This window comes from Geotrypetes seraphini, chromosome 15 (genome assembly GCF_902459505.1).
Source record: "Geotrypetes seraphini chromosome 15, aGeoSer1.1, whole genome shotgun sequence".
Lineage (NCBI taxonomy): Eukaryota > Metazoa > Chordata > Amphibia > Gymnophiona > Dermophiidae > Geotrypetes > Geotrypetes seraphini.
In genome coordinates, this window is record NC_047098.1 from 68,674,511 (window position 1) to 68,693,025 (window position 18,515).

Genomic DNA, 18,515 nt, shown 5'->3' on the forward strand with positions numbered 1-18,515 from the left:
AGTCAGCACCTTGAATCTCATGTACTGACATAATGTATCTTTATTGTAAACCGTTTCTATCCCATGTACTGTCAAATGTATCTTTGTTGTAAACCGCTTCGAACTTCACAGTATAGCGGTATATAAGAAATAAATTATTATTATTACTATTAATAGCCAGGATATTCAAATGCCAATAAAGGAAACTGACTTTCTGGACATCCAGCAGCACTTCTAGGCCGCTATGCATCCAGAGCTCAAAGGGGCACCTTGGGAGGTGTGTTATGGGCGGATATCGGGAGGGCTTGACCTGGATATTTTGCAGCAATAATCAAAACTTTCCCAGGACATCCTAGACAGAACTTAGACACTGGCAGTTAGACCTGTTTTAGTTGCATCTAAGTGCCCCAAAGCTGCCCAAACTGACCAGATGACCACTGAAGGGATTAAGGCATGATCTTCCCTTACTCCCCCGGTGGTCACAAACGCCCTCCCACCACCATTGAGGGCTTGCTATCAGCTGATCATGGCAGGGGAATCCCAGTCAGCTGAGCTGGTTTCAGGAGATTCCTGCCGGCTCAGCTGATGGGGATTCCCCCTGCCAGGATCAGCTGATCTGGCAGGGAGATTCCTCTCTCCCTCCCTCCCTCCCTCCCTCACAGGCACCTATCCCCTCCAGAACACCTCCAAACTTTACTAAATCAACTTCATCCCTTCAGAAAAATGAAGGCTTCTCTGACCTTACAGCAATTTGTTGCAACATTGAAATCTTCAATGTGACCATATAATGATCCGTCCATGGAACAGGTTAAACACTACACATCAAATCAGATCTGTTTTGCAAACTAACAAAACATTAATCTAAAGTTTGACCTGCTTTATGTGTTGCTTCCATTCCATATGAATCCATTTCATTGCTCTCAAAGCATTTAACCCACATTTCAACAAGTATGTGGGTGTTAACCTGATCTACTTGGATATTAAAATCTAACAATATTGTAGGTACTGGATCAATCTTATTCTCAAGTAACACTTTAAAGAAAGAAAGAATAATATAATACCAATGCATGACTCAACCACAACCTCTGCCCTCACTAGGGTTATGGCAGAATCTAATTTAAAAAATATCATGAAATAGCATAACACATTCTTAGTGCTTTCCAAATGGCCAACCTCTGGCGCAAAGGTCACATTTTTGCCACACCAATTTGAGCCTGTTTAATCATTTACTTAATGAGTCAATAGGTGCAACACTGCATGAGCAATTCTGGGTTTTGGTCTACTAGACATGGGATATGGTAAGCTGCTATTGGCAATACTGCCATCTAGTGACTATTGAAGGTAGCGCAGATTGTGTGCAATACTGTTCTTGTGTCAAAATAATGCACTCATCCTCCTCTGCCTTGGTAAATATGCTTTCTGTACTCTATAAAAGATATATGAAAATCTTGCACATGCGGCTTTTTTTTTTTGTGTGGCAAACTATAAATGTAGTCTTGGCTTCTCTGCTTCTTTACAGATTGTCCAGGGTCTTTCCCTGTCTCCCTGAAATTTGCTTCAGCGCAAGCCTGTTACCTGCTCATTATCTGCCAGTGACCCCTCCCTGAGCCCAATTCCTCCATTTAAATATGTGCTTAAAGGTTATAGCTGACTTCTTCCCTTTCTTGTCTAGGCACAAACAGACTTATTTTTTTCCCATTTTTTAAAGCTTACCTTTTTACCCTCAGCACTTAAAGAATGTGTGTGAACTCCCCCTAGTAAGTCTACTTTTCTAAGTCACTTCTCACCTTCATCATATGACTGCTCCAAGGCAATTTTGACCATGCCACCACTGTCCCACAAGTCTGGCTAGCCTCACCAATCAAGTCCTAGGAAACTCTCCCATATCCAGGACAAATCTCTATTCCACTTCCATGACTGTCAAATATCTAAGTTCTACTCTAAAGAGTGTGGGTGACCCGACTGACATCCATCTGCAGAGTTCCCAAGGATCCCCCTATCCCCCGTACTTACTCTTCAACGTATTAATGAGCTCACTGGATACTCTCACCTTCAAAAAGGGAGAATGTCTACTATCATATACAGACAACATCTTTCTTCTGATCTCACTAAGTGATGACATAAAAAGTTCCAGCAAAATCACCAAAGGCATAGAAAAAAACTTACTAACAAATAAACTAAAACTAAACACTTCCAAAACCAAACTGCTATGGTTCCATAACACATTGCAGACAGCCCCCACATTCTTACCATCATTATCAGGATTTCACCTTCTCCTATGAACACCAGGTCTCCAATCTATGGGGAAAAAAAACTTTTACAGCTTGAAAAAAACCTAAGGTTGATGAGATCCTACTTCTATGGCTACCACTTTGCCATCCTGGTTCAAATGCTAGTCCTATCACAACTGTTCTACTACAATTCACTAATGCACAAACTACAAGTGATATAGAACACAGCAATAAGACTAATTTTTAGTCTAAAAAAAATACAAAGCCATATCAGAACATTATCGTAAACTCCACTGGCTACCTTTAAGTGGATGAACAACATTGAAACTATCATACATAATGTTTCATTCCATTCATGCCGACACCTCTGAGTCAATAATCTTTCTTTTCTCCAAATCCTTTTTCTCATCCTCCGGAATCCATGTAACCCACCAAATGATCACACTATCCTCCAAAGGTGTGAAATACAAATGAATGTTTAACTCACTATTCACATACAGTCAGCAGGACCTGGAATGGCCTACCTACATCTATTAGAACAGAGGCAAACCACCTCAGATTTTGAAAAAAAAAAAATGAAAACATTCCTATTCAACAGATGCCAACAACTAACATCACTATCTCTCTATTAATCTAAAAAGAATCCAAAGTCCACAACCTAGTTTCTCAACCACTTAAATACTTCAGCAAATATTCCTATATCCTCCCACTCAAACTATTGCCTATCTTAAGCAAGTGTAAGAAATAATTATCATGCTATTTATCAAATAGATCCACATACTAACTCATCCATATGCCCTCTCAACTGGATCTGAACTCACTTGTGCAACTATGAGATGTATTTATCGTGTTCTTAGCTATGTAATTCCCCATGTTCTCTTCGCTTGTAAATCGTAATTATAAGATGCAATTTCATGTTCTCAATTGTGTAATTCCCTTTGTACTGTAAGGGTCTCTTCGCTTGTAAATCACCTTGAACCTGTACTGGAAAAGTATGATACAGAAGTTCAGATTAGATTATTTTGTAATGTACCTGGGGCAATAAAGAGTTAAAGGACTTGACAGATACAAAATAAGAAGTTTCAAAGTATGCTATGCTCACTGCAGATACAAATGATAGGCCTGAGAAGTCTGAAAATGTTCCTTTACAAAACCGACACCCAGAACCAGCCCCAATAACACAAACATGCTAAAGAGGGTATAAACATATCATCCTCTTGGAACATCCATACACAGTGCAATTCCATACCATGGACAATTTCATAAAAGACTTTTGTGTGTAAAAATCATATATAATATATATGGAAAAACCTATACAAAATTTCCTCCCCCAAAATGTCCTCACAGGGACATTAAATAGAAGCTGAGAGACTCAGAAACAAAGACGAATGAGAGGAGTAGAAAACAAGATTAGACAGCATAAGCTGAGGAGATGCTCCGAGATTCAAGGTTACCTGGAGATGCTCATTAGAGAGGATGGGCGCTTCATTATAGACACTAGGCAGGGGGCTGGAATATGGATTCTCTGCTATAGAGGGAAAACAGAGATGCTCTGGGTAACATAGATGAGATTGTGATGTCACAGGACGATGCATAGAGAAGATATCTGTAAGGAAGATAAACACAGCAATAAGGCGATTAAGGTTTTATAGAGCTCTAACATGATATGCATATTGTAGCAGGTTTCCGGGTCTTGCTGCATCATGCTGTGGCTTTCTTCAGGGTATCCTGAGGTCTTTATATATAGTGGGTTCATGTGACAAAATTCAAATTCATGACCAACAGACTTCCCTGTTCTCAATCAGGTCAGCCCACAAACTTTCCCGCCAAAACTTGACATTTCTCGAACCACAGACTGCCCTGTTCTCAATCAGGTCCATGAACCCACTATATATAAAGACACACTGCAGACCCCAGCATACACTGAAGAAAGCCACAGGATGATGGCTGAAACGTAGGTTCTTTCTACATAGACGCAGCAAGACCCGGAAACCTGCTACAATCATGACACCAGCCACAGAAGCCTAAGAGAACATGATATACATATCGCGACGTCACCACAAAGCACAGCTCTCAGTAACAGGTTTTCAGATATATTATAGTACTGATAACAACGCTTATTATATCACAATGCTGTCACATTCTTTCAAGTAGAAAAGTTGTTACTTTTTTGTTTCATTTCAATTTTATTCTTTCCAACCCAACGGAAGTTGGAAATAATTCTGCAAAGGGGTTTGAGAATGTCCACCTAGGAGCAAAGTAACTCTGCAAATGGAATGAGATGAAGCTTTTCATGAGGGAAAGAACCAGTACAAAGACTCAGCAAGTTTGTAAATGGATCACATTGGACCAGGGGTTCCAGTAGATCAAGCCCCCACCAAAATATGACCCATTGTATTTCTGTAGCATATAAACTTAAGAGCAGTGTTGTAAAGAAACTAACCTCCCCTGGCTTTTATTATCACCGGCTGTGGCGGTATGAGCTCTGACGCTCATAGAATACCACTGCGGCTGGCGATAAAAAAGCCTAACGTGGCTTCGTAAAAGGGGGGGTGGTGTTAGATAAAAGTTTTGATACTTTTACTTGTAAACAAGTACAGGATAATATTTATTACTTTTACTGAAGTAATCATTTTTGCTACTTTTACCTAATTCATATTTGGGTGCTTACAGTTAAAAGTACACGTGGAGTGGATTCAAACCTCGTCATGCAAAGAGTGGATCAATTCAGCTTAGTGAATAGAGTCTATAAGAGCAGGGAGTTGCTCACTTTTAAAGATGAAGCTAGAAGTTGCAGTACTTTGACTTTTTACTCTAAAAGTCATATTTTAAGCACTTTTTGTACTTTTATTTGAGTATATTTTAATTTCTTTTTCATTATACTTTTTACTTGGTCAAAATATGTATTTTACCTTTTACTTAAGTACTTTGAATCTAGTAATCTAGCATTTATCCCTATCCCTCATACTGTCCCCCACAACCAAAAACTACTCCACAACTGCCACACCACCTCGCAAACATGTCCCCATCCCCAGAAAATATCCTACCTGCAACTGATAACAATACCTCCCAACCCTTAAAACTACCCTTGCAATTTTCTCACCACCCCACAAATTGCCCCATCTCATTCACACTCGAGAATAAACTCCCTGAAAGGGTTTCACTTAATGTGAGACTATTCTTTATGTCAGGGAAGAGATGACAGTCTGGCTTTCCTCTCAAGCCTTTAATGGAAGAGGCAACTAATTAGTCACATGCACAAAGACCATCACTGGCTACACTTGATTATCATACACACCCCTTTTCTATTTCCACATGCCTTTTTTTCCGTAATCTATCCTGTCTGTATAGTCCACCTCTGTTTATACCCTATGGCTCCAGAAAAAAAGAGGACAGATTGAGACATCTGGGCTTTACTTTAATTGAAAGCAATGGAAGTAAATCCCAGATGTCTCAATCCGTCCTCCTTTTTCTGTGAGCCATATGATAACCCTACCTCTGCTGTCTATTAACCTGTTATTTAGCATTGACGCTCAGAGCAACATGTGTTTCTATGGCTCTTATGGGAGATCTGCATCTCCAAATGCCTGTTGCTTGGCACTATTGCTCTTGTTTAACATTACATTATGTAAAGTAGCCATTTCACCATCTACTAATTAAAGGGTTAAAATGTTTTATTGCATATTATGTTGATATAAGTAGTAGTATTTCAAAAACATTATTTCATTTTCTATCCCAAAGAGCTTAGAACAGGTTACAAGTTAAACATACATAATATACAGTTAACAGGTTACAATTTGCACTGGATTTGCCATAATTTCAGTACATGTTTACTTGACACATACTAGAGGTCTAATACTAATATACAGTTTATAGGTTAAAATTTGCCATAATTATCCTTACAGTGCAAGTTTCCCAATCAAGTTTTATCCTAATTTGACACACAGAGTTTGTAGGTTAAATTTGCCATAGTTACAGTGCAAGATTTTTCAATATAAGATTTTCCTAACGTGACAAATACCGGGATCTGGTACCATTATATATTTTGTTTGTAATCCATAGGTCATGGGCAGGGGAGTTAGGTGAAGAGGTATGTTTTTATTGCTTTCCGGGCTGCATCAGGAACTGGTTAAAGTAGAAGACAACAGAGGAGTAGTGGTCAGTGGAGATCGCTCTGAGGAAAGGGATGTTACCAGTGGTGTGCCTCAAGGTTCTGTCCTTGGGCCTGTTCTTTTTAACATTTTTATAAATGATATTGCTAAAGGACTGTCAGGTAAGATTTGCCTTGGTGGATGATACCGAAATCTCCCATAGAGTAAACATCCCAGATGGTGTGAATAACATGAAGAAAGACCTAGCCAAGCTTGAAGAATGGTCTGAAATTTGGCAGCTAAAATTTAATGCTAAGAAATGCAAGGTCATGCAGTTGGGCTCCAAAATCCTGAAGTAACGGTACAGTTTAGGGGATGAAGAACTTATGTGCACAACAGAAGAGCGGGACTTGTATGTGTAATTGTATGTGATGAAAAGGTGAAGGCGAAAGCTAGAAGGATGCCCGAGAGTCTTAAAAGAACTGAAAGTTGAAATCGGAGAGCTTTTGCAAAAACTTGCCAACCTGTCAATTAGAACTGGACAGATACCGGACGACTAGAAGATAGCGAACGTCACGCCAATTTTCAAAAAAGGATCAAGAGGAGAACCGGGCAACTACAGACCTGTGAGTCTTACGTCTGTCCCTGGAAAGATGGTTGAAGCACTGATTAAAGATAGCACTTGGATACACACGACCTGATGAGAGCCAGTCAACATGGCTTCAGGAAAGGGAAATCATGTTTGACGAATTTACTTCAATTTTTTGAGATCGTGAACAAACAAATTGATAGTAGAGAACCGGTGGACATAATATACTTGGACTTCCAGAAAGCGTTCGACAAGGTTCCACATGAAAGACTTCTCAGGAAACTACAAAGCCATGGAATAGAGGGAGATATACTAAGATGGATAGGCAAATGGCTGGAGAACAGAAAGCAGAGAGTGGGCATAAATGGGAAGTTCTCAGACTGGGAGAAAGTGACTAGCGATATGTCCCAGGGCTCGGTACTTGGGCCCATCTTATTTAATATTTTCATCAATGACCTAGAAGAAGGAACATCCAGTGAGATCATCAAGTTTGCAAACGACACAAAGCTATGCCGGGCAATCAGATCGCAGAAGGATAGCGAGGAACTCCAGAGTGACTTGTGTCAGCTAGAGAAATGGGTGGAGAAATGGCAGATGAAGTTTAATGTGGAAAAGTGCAAAGTAATGCATTTAGGCAGAAAGAACAAGGAACATGAGTATAGAATGTAAGGTGCAACTCTGAGTAAGAGCGAACAAGAAAAGGACCTGGGTGTACTGATAGGACCCTGAAGCTGTCAGCACAATGCGCAGCAGCGGCAAAGAAAGCAAATAGAATGTTAGGCATGATAAAGAAAGGAATCACAAGTAGATTGGAGAAAGTTATAATGCCGCTTTATAGAGCAATGGTCAGACCACACTTGGAATACTGTGTCCAACATTGGTCTCCCAACCTAAAGAAGGATATAAAACTGCTGGAGAGGGTGCAGCGACGAGCAACGAAGCTAATAAAAGGTATGGAGAACTTGGAATATGAGGAACAACTTAAGAGACTGGGATTGTTCTCCCTTGAAAAAAGGAGGCTGCGAGGGGATATGATCGAGATTTTCAAAATACTGAAAGAAATCGACAAAATAGAGCAGGAAAAAAAATTATTTGCAATGTCCAATGTGACACGGACAAGAGGACATGACTGAAGCTAAGGGGGGACAAGTCCAGGACAAATATCAGGAAGTTCTGCTTCACGCAATGAGTGGTGGACACCTGGAATGCACCGTTCTAGGATTTAAAAGCAAACTAGATGCACATCTCCTTACAAGAAGCATAGAGAGATAGGGTGACTAAAATTACGCCAGGTGTACACCTGGCTGGGCCTCCGCGTGTGCGGATCGCCAGACTTGATGGACCGAAGGTCTGATCCGGAGATGGCAGTACTTATGTTCTTATGATGCTAGGGTGCATAGGGAGAGGTATAGCCAGTAGGAAAAAGAAGGTATTGATGCCCCTATATAAGACTGGTGAGACCTCATTTAGAATATTGTGTACAATTCTGGAGGCCACACCTTCAAAAAGATATAAAAAGGATGGAGTCAGTCCAGAGGAAGGTTACTAAAATGGTGCGGTCTTCAACAGATTCAAAGATCTCAATATGTATACTTTGGAGGAAAGGCGGGAGGGGGAGATATGATAGAGATGTTTAAATACCTAATTAATGTAAATGCGCATGAGTCGAGTCTTTTTCATTTGAAAGGAAGCTTTGGAATGAGAGGGCTTAGGATGATGTTAAGAGGTGGTAGGCTCAGGAATAATCTAAGGAAATACTTTTTTTACAGAAAGGATGATAGATGCATGGAATAGGCTCCTGGTAGAGACAGAGTGTCTGAATTCAAGAAAGCGTGGGATAGGCACGTGGGATCTCTTAGAGAGAAGAAGAGATAATGGTTACTGTGGATGGGTAGATTGGATGCCATTTGGCCTTTATCTGCCATCATGTCGCCTCTCCTGCCTTTCTTCCAAAGTATACATAATAAGATCCTTAAGCTTGTCCCCCAAACAATTTTAAGATGAAAGGAAAACATAAGATTTACTCGAACCAGAAACATTCCCATTATTCAACACTGAAAAGTTGAAACACTTTGTCAGATCATTTCTGTAGCTTACTGAGAGAATGATTCCAACCATGGAGTGGAATAGTGTGGCTGAAGCACGTGGAATAGTATACAGATTTTAGTGTCATGTGACAGTGGGGCTCAGGGCATCTGTGGTGGGCTGGGCACATGCTGACACTGCACTCTTAAGACATAGGGTGGGTAGGAACAGTCTTAGGAAACAAATCTTTCAGTTCATGTAATAGAAATAGCAGCGTCATCTCTTTTCACCCCAGCTCAGAAAAGAAACTCAAGTCCTTTTTCACTTGTTGCATCAGAAAATACTATTTACCAACAGTGATTGCAAAACAGGACAGTTTCTTTATAAGTAGGAAGGTAAAGAGGACATGGGGAGGTCTGGACTGAGGGCAGCCAGGGTTAAAGGGTGGAGAATTCAATACTTAGTGAGTACAAAGGGAATGTTCTACACAGCCACATCAGCACTGTTAACCATAAACTCTCAGGAGATCCGTTTCTTGGCTAAATCCAGAAACTCCGGCCAGAGATCAGAATATTGCCCTGCCTTTTTCTGAACTTTGCTACTTCCTCTTAAGTCTTAATCGTAGGGTTTGGTTTTGTTCGTTTTTTTGTTTCTGATTTTTTTTTTTTTACATTTTGAGTGAAACGATGTGGTGGCCATGTTAGTCCACTTTCCAAGGTAATATAGAGAAATAAAACAAAAACAAAGGAAATAAGGTGATACCTTTTTTATTGGACCAACTCAATGCATTTTATGATGAGCTTTCAAAAGTAACCCTTCTTCAGATCAGAAAAGAGCAAATGTTGACAAATAGTGTATATATAAGGAAAACATGAAAGCATTTCTGGAATAGGAAGAGGGAGGTAGACAAAAAGGTGGCAGAGCAGTTTTAAATGACTTTGTAGTGGGAAAGGAAGCCCAGATCTCTGGTAAGTCCTGTCTGGTAGGTATCATTTTGATTTCAAAGGTTTTATGTTCTTGGATTGTTTTATAGGTCCCTTTCAGTATTCTCACTGTAAAATCATTGGTGCAGTGGTCAGTTTTTCCAGAGGTGACATCATGGTTGGTATTGCAATTCTTATGGGATTCACTCATATGGGAAAAACATAAAGGGATCTTTCACATGTTCATCTTCTAATGTGGTATACAGTAAACCCCCGTGAATTTGCGGTTCGTAAATCACAGACTCAGTAATTTGCGGTATTTTCCGACTGCCACTTCCTTGTACTAAAGCAGGGGTGTCCAACCTTTTGGCTTCCCTGGGCCGCATTGGCCTAAAAAAAATTTTCTGGGGACACACAAACGCGCAAACGCTGCAGCAAGACAGAGGAGGGAGCCGGCAAGATGTACACAACCCGGGGCAGCAGAGGAAAACTCTGCATCGCCCTTGACCGGGGCTGCACAAAATGCTTCATGGGGCCGCAGGTTGGACACCCCTGTACTAAAGTCATGGTTACACCAATCAGGAGCTGCTTTGACACGCTATCTGGCGCAAATGATTTTCAGCACCTGCCGTCACCCCAGCTGCCCTCTCCTGCCTTTCGATCAGCCCCTTAAACCGCATTCGCGGGTGTTCCTGGAATGGAACCTGGATTGTGCAGCCTGGCAGGTTGATTTCAATATTGCCTGCTCCCAAAAACAACAGAGGAATAGGTAAGATAAAGGAGAAAGTAAGATTAATGGGAAGGACAAGTAGACATCAAGCAAGTTTTTACTTGGTATTTACAGAAGGGGAAGGAAAAGAGTTCAAGGCAGGAAATGGCATTAATGAATGTGAAATGATCACAACCCATAAAGAGAGGGGGACATCCTCAAACAAATGAGAGTGGATAAAGCCATGGGACATAACCATAGTTGCCAGGTCCGTGTTTTTCTTGCTCAATTGGGCTGTTTTGGAACGCTGGTTGCAGGAAATTTTGAGTAGCTGCAGGTTGCGTTTTTTTGGGCTGGTTTTAGATTTTTGGGCTGTAATTTGGGCTGTTTCGTGGCATAGTATTCTCAAGTCAGTTTGCATTCAGCAAATCAGCATTTAGTGCAGACCATGTGTTCAGTATTCTACCAATGACGACCCTTGCCCATTCTCTCCCCACAGCCAATCATAATCAAAGCCCAGCCTTGTGTGCATCTCACATACATTTCGCTTTGTCACTTCTCTCTGTCTGAAGTGTGTTGTCCAGTAGTTCTTTGGCATAAGGAGAAAAGTTTCCAGCTAAACGCTAGGAGGTAAAATTGCTTCTCCTCCCACTCTCCCCCCCCCCCCCCCCCAGATGGCTTGATTTAAGCATGGAGGAAAAAGAGACATTCCAGGGCTTAGGAAAAGCAAAGGGAGCATACGCTGGATTTGATTCACAAATAAATAGTCTTTACTCTAGTTAAGGCAAGTAAAAAGTGTTTGAGTTTTTTGTTGTACATATGCAGTTTCTCTTTCAAAATGAGCTTGTAAGTGCAAAAGTGCCCACACTGTTCTAGTTGCTGTTTCTCCAGGTTCACTAGAATCATTTCTCTTCATTGTGGGAGGGTCTTGGATGATGTTTTCCATTTGTTTTGGGAAATGTACAGTACAAATCTGAAAATATTTGCGCTGTGCTGAAGAGTTCTCAGCCCATCCAACAAAGTTGGGGCAGTCTCTATCGAGGGCTATACACTTAGTCTAGCGAGTTTCCACTTTTTTTGTTCCGTCAGAAAAGTACTGAATGAAAAAAGTGGAACCTCGCTGGACTAAGTGTATAGCCCTTAATGGAGACTGTCCTAACTGAAGTTAGTGGGGCTGAGAACTTTTCAGCACCCCCTCATACATTGGGCAGGATTATAAAAAGGTGCATGATCAGAATCCTATGAGTTATGATGGGTGTAGTCTGCTCTTTTTAAAACTCTTAATGTCTTTAAAAACAGATGTCCAAAAGGACCAGAGGACAGTTAATGTGGTCCCCCCGCATCAAAGTTAAACAGGAAATGGGTCCTTGTAGACCCTTATTCTAAATTCAGTAGTTGGCAAAAACCACAGAAACAGCACAAAATAAAAAAAAACACAGAAATTATCGGACCCCAGACATCATGATTTCAAAAAGGGAAGACACTAACAGACAAACTTGATCGAGTTCTTTAATGAGGTGATAAAAATAGTCAATTAGGGAAGTGCAGTGGATGTTGCCCCTGTGGAGTTCAGCAAGACTTTTACCAGAAAAGAGGGATGAATTAGCAGAGGTTGAAAACTTCTGAGCAGTGCCACCAATTGTGAAACATTTCAACTGTGCTTGCTTTATCAATTCACTTTTCATATACAGACATAATCCAATCGTCTTTAAGCAAATGGGCAAAGCAGACAAATATAGTTTTTGTGTGAGGATTTGAATGGCGCAGTAATCAAACCGTTCTGCTGGTTTGGAATAGAGAATGACACAGGGACAAATTTTCCCTATCCATGTGGGAACTCATTTTCCCATCCCTGCCCCATTCCTGCAAGCTCTGTCCTCATCTGCACAAGCCTCAAACACTTTGAAATCGTAAGTGTTTGAGGCTTGTGTGGCTAAGGCATGGAATGGGGTGGGGACGGGACAGGGAAATTAGAATTCCTGCAGGGGCAGGGACAAATTTGTCCCCGTGTCATTCTCTAGTTTGGAAGGAATAAAATGCTATATCATCACAGGCATCAGAAGTGGCACCACTTTGCCACCACTATGACACCCCAACCAAAACCAGCACTTTTCAAGGACTGTAAAGATATCAGATCCAGCATGTTTCCCCCTCCCCCCAATCCATCACATAGATCTGGCATCTCCTCTTCTTTCTTCAGCTTCCAGCCACTCCCGCTACCTCAGAGCCTAGCTCCTGCCGGTGTAACATTTGGTGCACGTGCACGAGACATGCCTTTAATACGTGCAACTGAAACGCACTTTTAACACAAAAACTGATTACTGTAATATTGTCTATTCCAGTATGTCTAAATTCAAAATAAGGCAACTTCAAACTTTGCAGAACACGGCAATTGAACTTCTTGGATACAAAGGTAAATAGAACCATGTTATCCCTCTTTTTCACCGATATCACTGGCTCCCCATACCCTACAGAATCCAGTTTAAAGTTCTGATGTTAACACACAAATTTTTTAAATACTTCTCAACTTAGATATCTGAATTCACTAACGATACCATATACTGTACACTGCTGTGGGCTTTAAGGTCTCTAAGAAAATAGACTAGTTATTCCCTCAGTTAAAAGGACCAAATGGGAGATAACTCGAGCAAAGGCGTTCTTTTATCTAGCACCCTCATTGTGGAACCAGTTTCCGCACTGTATACGGATGGAACCCAATTTTAAAGCATTTAAAACATGATTAAAAACTTACTTCTTCAAATTAGCTTTTGAAAACAAAAAATCTCTTAAGTGATCATATATATTGATCTTCAGTAAAAATTATAATATAAAGTTTCTGCTTTCAGACACAACAAGGTACCAGGTGGACTGTACACTTCTGATTTTGGCTTTGGTCTGTCCTGTTTTTATGGAGTTCTTTTCTATTTTTAAACCACTGTGATCTGTCATAAGCTACCATGGGATATCAAATTTTCAATAAATAAAAACATGCAGTTCAACTCTATCGGATATACATATTCAGGGCTTCCAGTCTCTCCTCATATGTTTTTTTGCACAAACCAACCATTTTCATCACCTTCCTCTGGACCGCTTCAAGTCTTCTTATGTCCTTTGCCAGATATGGTCTCCAAAACTGAACACAATACTCCAAGTGGGGCCTCACAAACGTCCTGTACAGGGGCATCATCATGGGGGGCTATGCCTCTTTCTATACAGCCTAGCATCCTTCTGGCAACAGCCACCGTTTTGTCACAGTGTCTCTTTGCCTTTAGATCTTCAGACACTATCACTCCACGGTCCCTCTCCCCATCCGTGCGTATTAGCCTCTCATCTCCCAGCACATCCAAATGCATTACTCTGCACTTCTTATGTTTGAATTTTAGTTGCCAAATATTAGACCATTTCTCTAACTTTTGCAGATTCTTTTTCATGTTTTCCACTCCCTCCTCAGTGTCTACTCTTACAAATCTTGGTATCATCCGTAAAGAGGAAAACCTTTCCTTCTAACCTATAAGCAATGTCGTTCCCAAACATATTGAAAAGGGACTCCACTACTCACCTTTCCTTCCTCTGAGCAAATTCCATTAACCACCACCCTCTGGCGTCTGTCCTTCAACCAGTTTCTAATCCAGTTCACCACTTTGGGTCCTAACTTTAGCCCATCAAGTTTGTTCAAGAGCCTCCTATGAGGAACCTTGTCAAAGGCTTTGCTGAAATCTAAGTAAATGACATCTAGCATATGTCCTTTGTCAAATTCTCTTGTCACCCAATCAAAAAATTCAATCAGATTCGTTTGGCACGCTTTACCTTTAGTAAAGCCATGTTAAGTCAGATTCTGTAACCCATTAGATTCTAGAACATAAGAATAGCCTTACTGGGTCAGACCAATGGTCTATCTAGCCCAGTATCCTTTCTTCATGGAGGCCAATCCAGGTCACAAGTACCTGGCAAAAACCCAAATAGTAGCAGCATTCCATGCCACCAATCCAGGGAAAGCAGTGGCTTCCCTCATGTCTGTCTCAACAGCAGACTATGGACTTTTCCTCCAGGAACTTTCTCTATCCCTAGTGGGCTCATATTCTGTTTTTGTCCTTGGGGCAATGGAGGGTTAAGTGACTTGTCCAGGATCACAAGGAGCAGCAGATGAAATTAAACCCAGTTCTCCAGGATCTTAGTCCACCAAACTAGCCATTAGGCTACTCCTCCATTCCCCTCTATGAGAAGGTTCTTCAGTGAGGGACACAAGGGAGGTGGAGAGATCTCTCTAAAGCAGTGTTCTTCAACCTTTTTACACCTATGGACCGGCAGAAACAAAATAATTATTTTGTGGACCGACATCAGTCTGTGGACCAGCGGTTGAAGAACACTGGGCTAAGTCATGGGCCAGACCCTGCCCATCTCTACCCAATCTCCACCCCAGACCCCACCCCCATAATAGTACTAATTGTAACACTATTTTTTCACAGATACACAATATAATCTTATTAACAACACATAATGGTTAACCACAAAATTAAACTATACAAAGCATGCTGACAGCAGATGTAAATTCTCAAAATTGACATAATTCAATCACTAAATTCAAAAATAAAATCATTCCCCCCCTACCTTTGTTGTCTCCCTCCCTCCATGCTATGCCTTAGCTTCTGACCTGCGCCCGCCTGGCCATTTTATGCTGCCTCCGGTGTTATCTTCAGGCCGGCTTCCTCTTCCTCACTGATGCAGTGCACAAAGCTGCGGGCAGCGGCTCCTTGCGCATCCCGCACCTCATCTGGAAGCCTTCCCTCTGATGTTGCAGGAAGTGCGTGGAGCCACTGCCCATGGCTTTGTGCACTGAATCAGTGAGGAAGAGGGAGCCGGCTCGAAGATAACGCCGCATCGATCGCACCGTGGACTGGCAGTTGAAGAACACTGTTTTGGGCACGTGCTGGCCCTGTGGAACGGCAGGAAATTTCTGTGGACCGGCACTGGTCCACGGACCGGTGGTTGAAGAACACTGCTCTAAAGCACTGCCTCAGGAAGACAACATTCTCTGTCTTTACCAGGAGGTAAAGGTTCTCTCACTCAAGGGTTATTCCATGAGGTGCAGAACTTTTCTTCTCCATCAAAAGATGTTTTTATGAAGCTGAACCCATGACCGATGACCCACAGCATTGAAGAAGGTGCAGCAGCTGTCTATAGTAACATACCCCTCCCTTCAGGAAGCTGCTCCCGACCCACCTCCCTTGTGGTGTGTGCCTAACCACATCCATCTTCCTTCCTGAATCAGGGCTCTGTGACTTAAGTGTCTTTTTTCCTGTCCCCTTTCCATAACCCCCACTTTCTTCAGAAGGGTTCAGACACAACCCGAGTTCAGCACAGTGCCTCTAAGCTGCATATCTCACACAATCCTGCCTCTCTCCCAGCCTCTCACTGTCAGAACTTCCTCACCCACACATTCGCCATCCCAGCTTATTTTTCTAACCTGCAGGAATCATTACTGTTATACTGAAAATAAAATAAACATTATTACAGGATTTTTTTTTTCAGTACCACCATTCCTCATCTTTGGTTCTTAGCAGGAGAGATGAATTTATTTTCCTATAAGGCTGTTATGTTCTGACCCTGTATTATGTTCCGATAGGTGCAATTCCAGGTTATGGCACAGTCGATACTTGGGCTCTGATTAAGGGGTTACAATTCTTTTGAAACAGCCAGTACTGCATTTTAATTCAAGTCACAAAGCCAATACATTTTCTTTGGTGCAATAACTAATTCACTCAAAATTGGATTCTGATCAGTCCATTAGCAATCTACTCTAAACAATTACTGCATTGACTCTTTCCTCTCTTCAGCAGCATTAAACTATGATTGTTAAAATATCGATCTTGTTGCATTAGCATACAAAACAGAACTGATACAAATGCTCTGACCTGTACATTATAGGGTAACAAAAGGAGCTGCATTTCAATTAAAAATTTTAATTTTGATCAATCACCCAAAAGGTATTTTATTTATTTCCCACTTTAACTCCTTGTGACTCTGGGCAAGTCACTTAACCCTCCAATGCCCAGGTACAAAACAAGTACCTATATATAATATAATACTACTCCTGGCGAAATTCTGTGCAACTATGCAGCATAGAATTCCCTATCTGCACAGAATTCTGCACATGTTGTGCATCAGTGGTGTGTTCTCCCATTCCTTCTGCAGATTCTGCTTCCAGTGCTGTGAGGATCAGGGACAGGGCGTCAGTATTGTTCTTTGCATACCCTGTCCCTGTGAACTTTTTGTGGGTTGGCAGGAAAGGAATGTCTGTGCTATGTGTAGAGAGGTGAGGAAGGACATCGGTGCTGTTTTCCCTATTCCTCTGGCAGAACCTGCTTCCACTCTGTATAAGGAGGCAGGGATGGGATGTCGGTGCTGTTACACCTCTTCCACTTCCTTGCTATAGATCTTGTCCTCATGTGCTGTATATGGGGACGTAGAGACATGATGTCAGAGCTGCATTCCCTATGCCTCTTAGCAGACTATATTCCCCAGTGCTGTGTGTGGAGAGGGAATGCTCTATGAATCCCTTCGCTCCCTCCACTCTTGTTTCTTACTCTATAGTTAAGAGGACAGAGTGGTATGCACTGTGTGGCCCCCATGAACATTTGCATTGTCTTATTGTTTTTGTTAACACAATCCCTCGTTTCCCAATTTTCACTTCATATTTTGGGGAGAGAGCTCAGTTGTCACCCTGTATCCTAGATATTCTTGAGGAAGGAGGTAAGTCAGTAGAGCTAATTTTCAACTTCCAAAGATCATGATAGGGAATGCAGCTCTGACATCATGTCTCTACGTCCCCATATACAGCACATGAGGACAAGATCTATAGCAAGGAAGTGGAAGAGGTGTAACAGCACCGACATCCCATCCCTGCCTCCTTATACAGAGTGGAAGCAGGTTCTGCCAGAGGAATAGGGAAAACAGCACCGATGTCCTTCCTCACCTCTCTACACATAGCACAGACATTCCTTTCCTGCCAACCCACAACCTGCCAACCCACTCTGTAAAATGTTTCCTATTAGACAGAAGGACACCAAGTCAGCACTATAGTTTATAGTTTATTATTCACAGTCCACCTTTAACAAGGCAGATTACATCTTAACATGCAGAGTTAATATAACAATATGGTATTCTGTGGCATCCTAGGCAGAAGCTTCCAGAATGTGTGGAACTTTCATCTCATAAATTCTCAAAATCTTGCTTCCAAAACCCCCCAAAAAACTCAGCCTTCCGATCACTCAGAAAACACTACACAGCTGATCCAAGCCTTAAAGACTTCCCCCTTTACTCTCCCCCATTTTTCACATTGTAAACCAATTTCCATTTTTTTTCTTCCTTTAACTAGCCCCTTCTTGCTGTCCCTGGGAAGCTCTACCAATAGGACTCCTCAAAGACATCTTTATATACATTTTTCCTCCACATTTCTCAGATTTACTTCCCCAGAGAAAATACCAGTGTGAAGCCTCCAGAGATCATTATGCCCCCCCCCAAAAAAAAAATCCAGTTTCCCAGAATCAAGAAAGAAAGGCGAGGTGATGATTCCTACCTGCTGAATTGTGCCCAGCCAGAGCCCCCAAGTACCAAGGGCTGCCTGGTACCATTTCTACTTGATCCCTTGACTCTGCCATCAGGACTTCTCCATCAGCCTGAGTGTCACTCTCTGTATGTTTCATAAACATACCACTCAGCAGGGCACAGTGAGGTTCCTCATTCCTTCTAACAGACTGCATTGGCTGGCATGCTGCGATTGACAGGCAGTAATAGAACTCCTACCTCATGCAGGGTCCGACTCCAGATTTCTGTGGTTTCATTTTTGTTTTTTGTTTTTTTTCCCCTTGTTCATGCTGAAAATGCCTGCCTAAAGTCTGTTCTATTTTGGTACCCAGAACAGCAGTTGGCAGTGCCTGCAGAAAGCCTATTGCTACTGCTCAAAATGTG

At 41.6% G+C, this 18,515-nt stretch overlaps 1 protein-coding gene and 1 long non-coding RNA gene across 3 annotated transcripts in view; one reads left to right on the plus strand and one right to left on the minus strand.

Annotated features, from left to right (window-relative positions):
- Nucleotides 1–18,515, plus strand: part of LOC117349018 — a 148,281-nt gene that overhangs the window by 54,187 nt on the left and 75,579 nt on the right. The gene's annotated exons all lie outside the window — the stretch shown is intronic.
- Nucleotides 1–18,515, minus strand: part of MLXIPL (MLX interacting protein like) — a 128,658-nt gene that overhangs the window by 52,852 nt on the left and 57,291 nt on the right. For both annotated transcript variants that reach the window (XM_033921856.1, XM_033921855.1), the window contains exon 8: nucleotides 3,665–3,816. In XM_033921856.1, coding sequence (XP_033777747.1) covers nucleotides 3,665–3,816 — 152 coding nt within the window. The remainder of the gene's footprint in view (nucleotides 1–3,664; nucleotides 3,817–18,515) is intronic.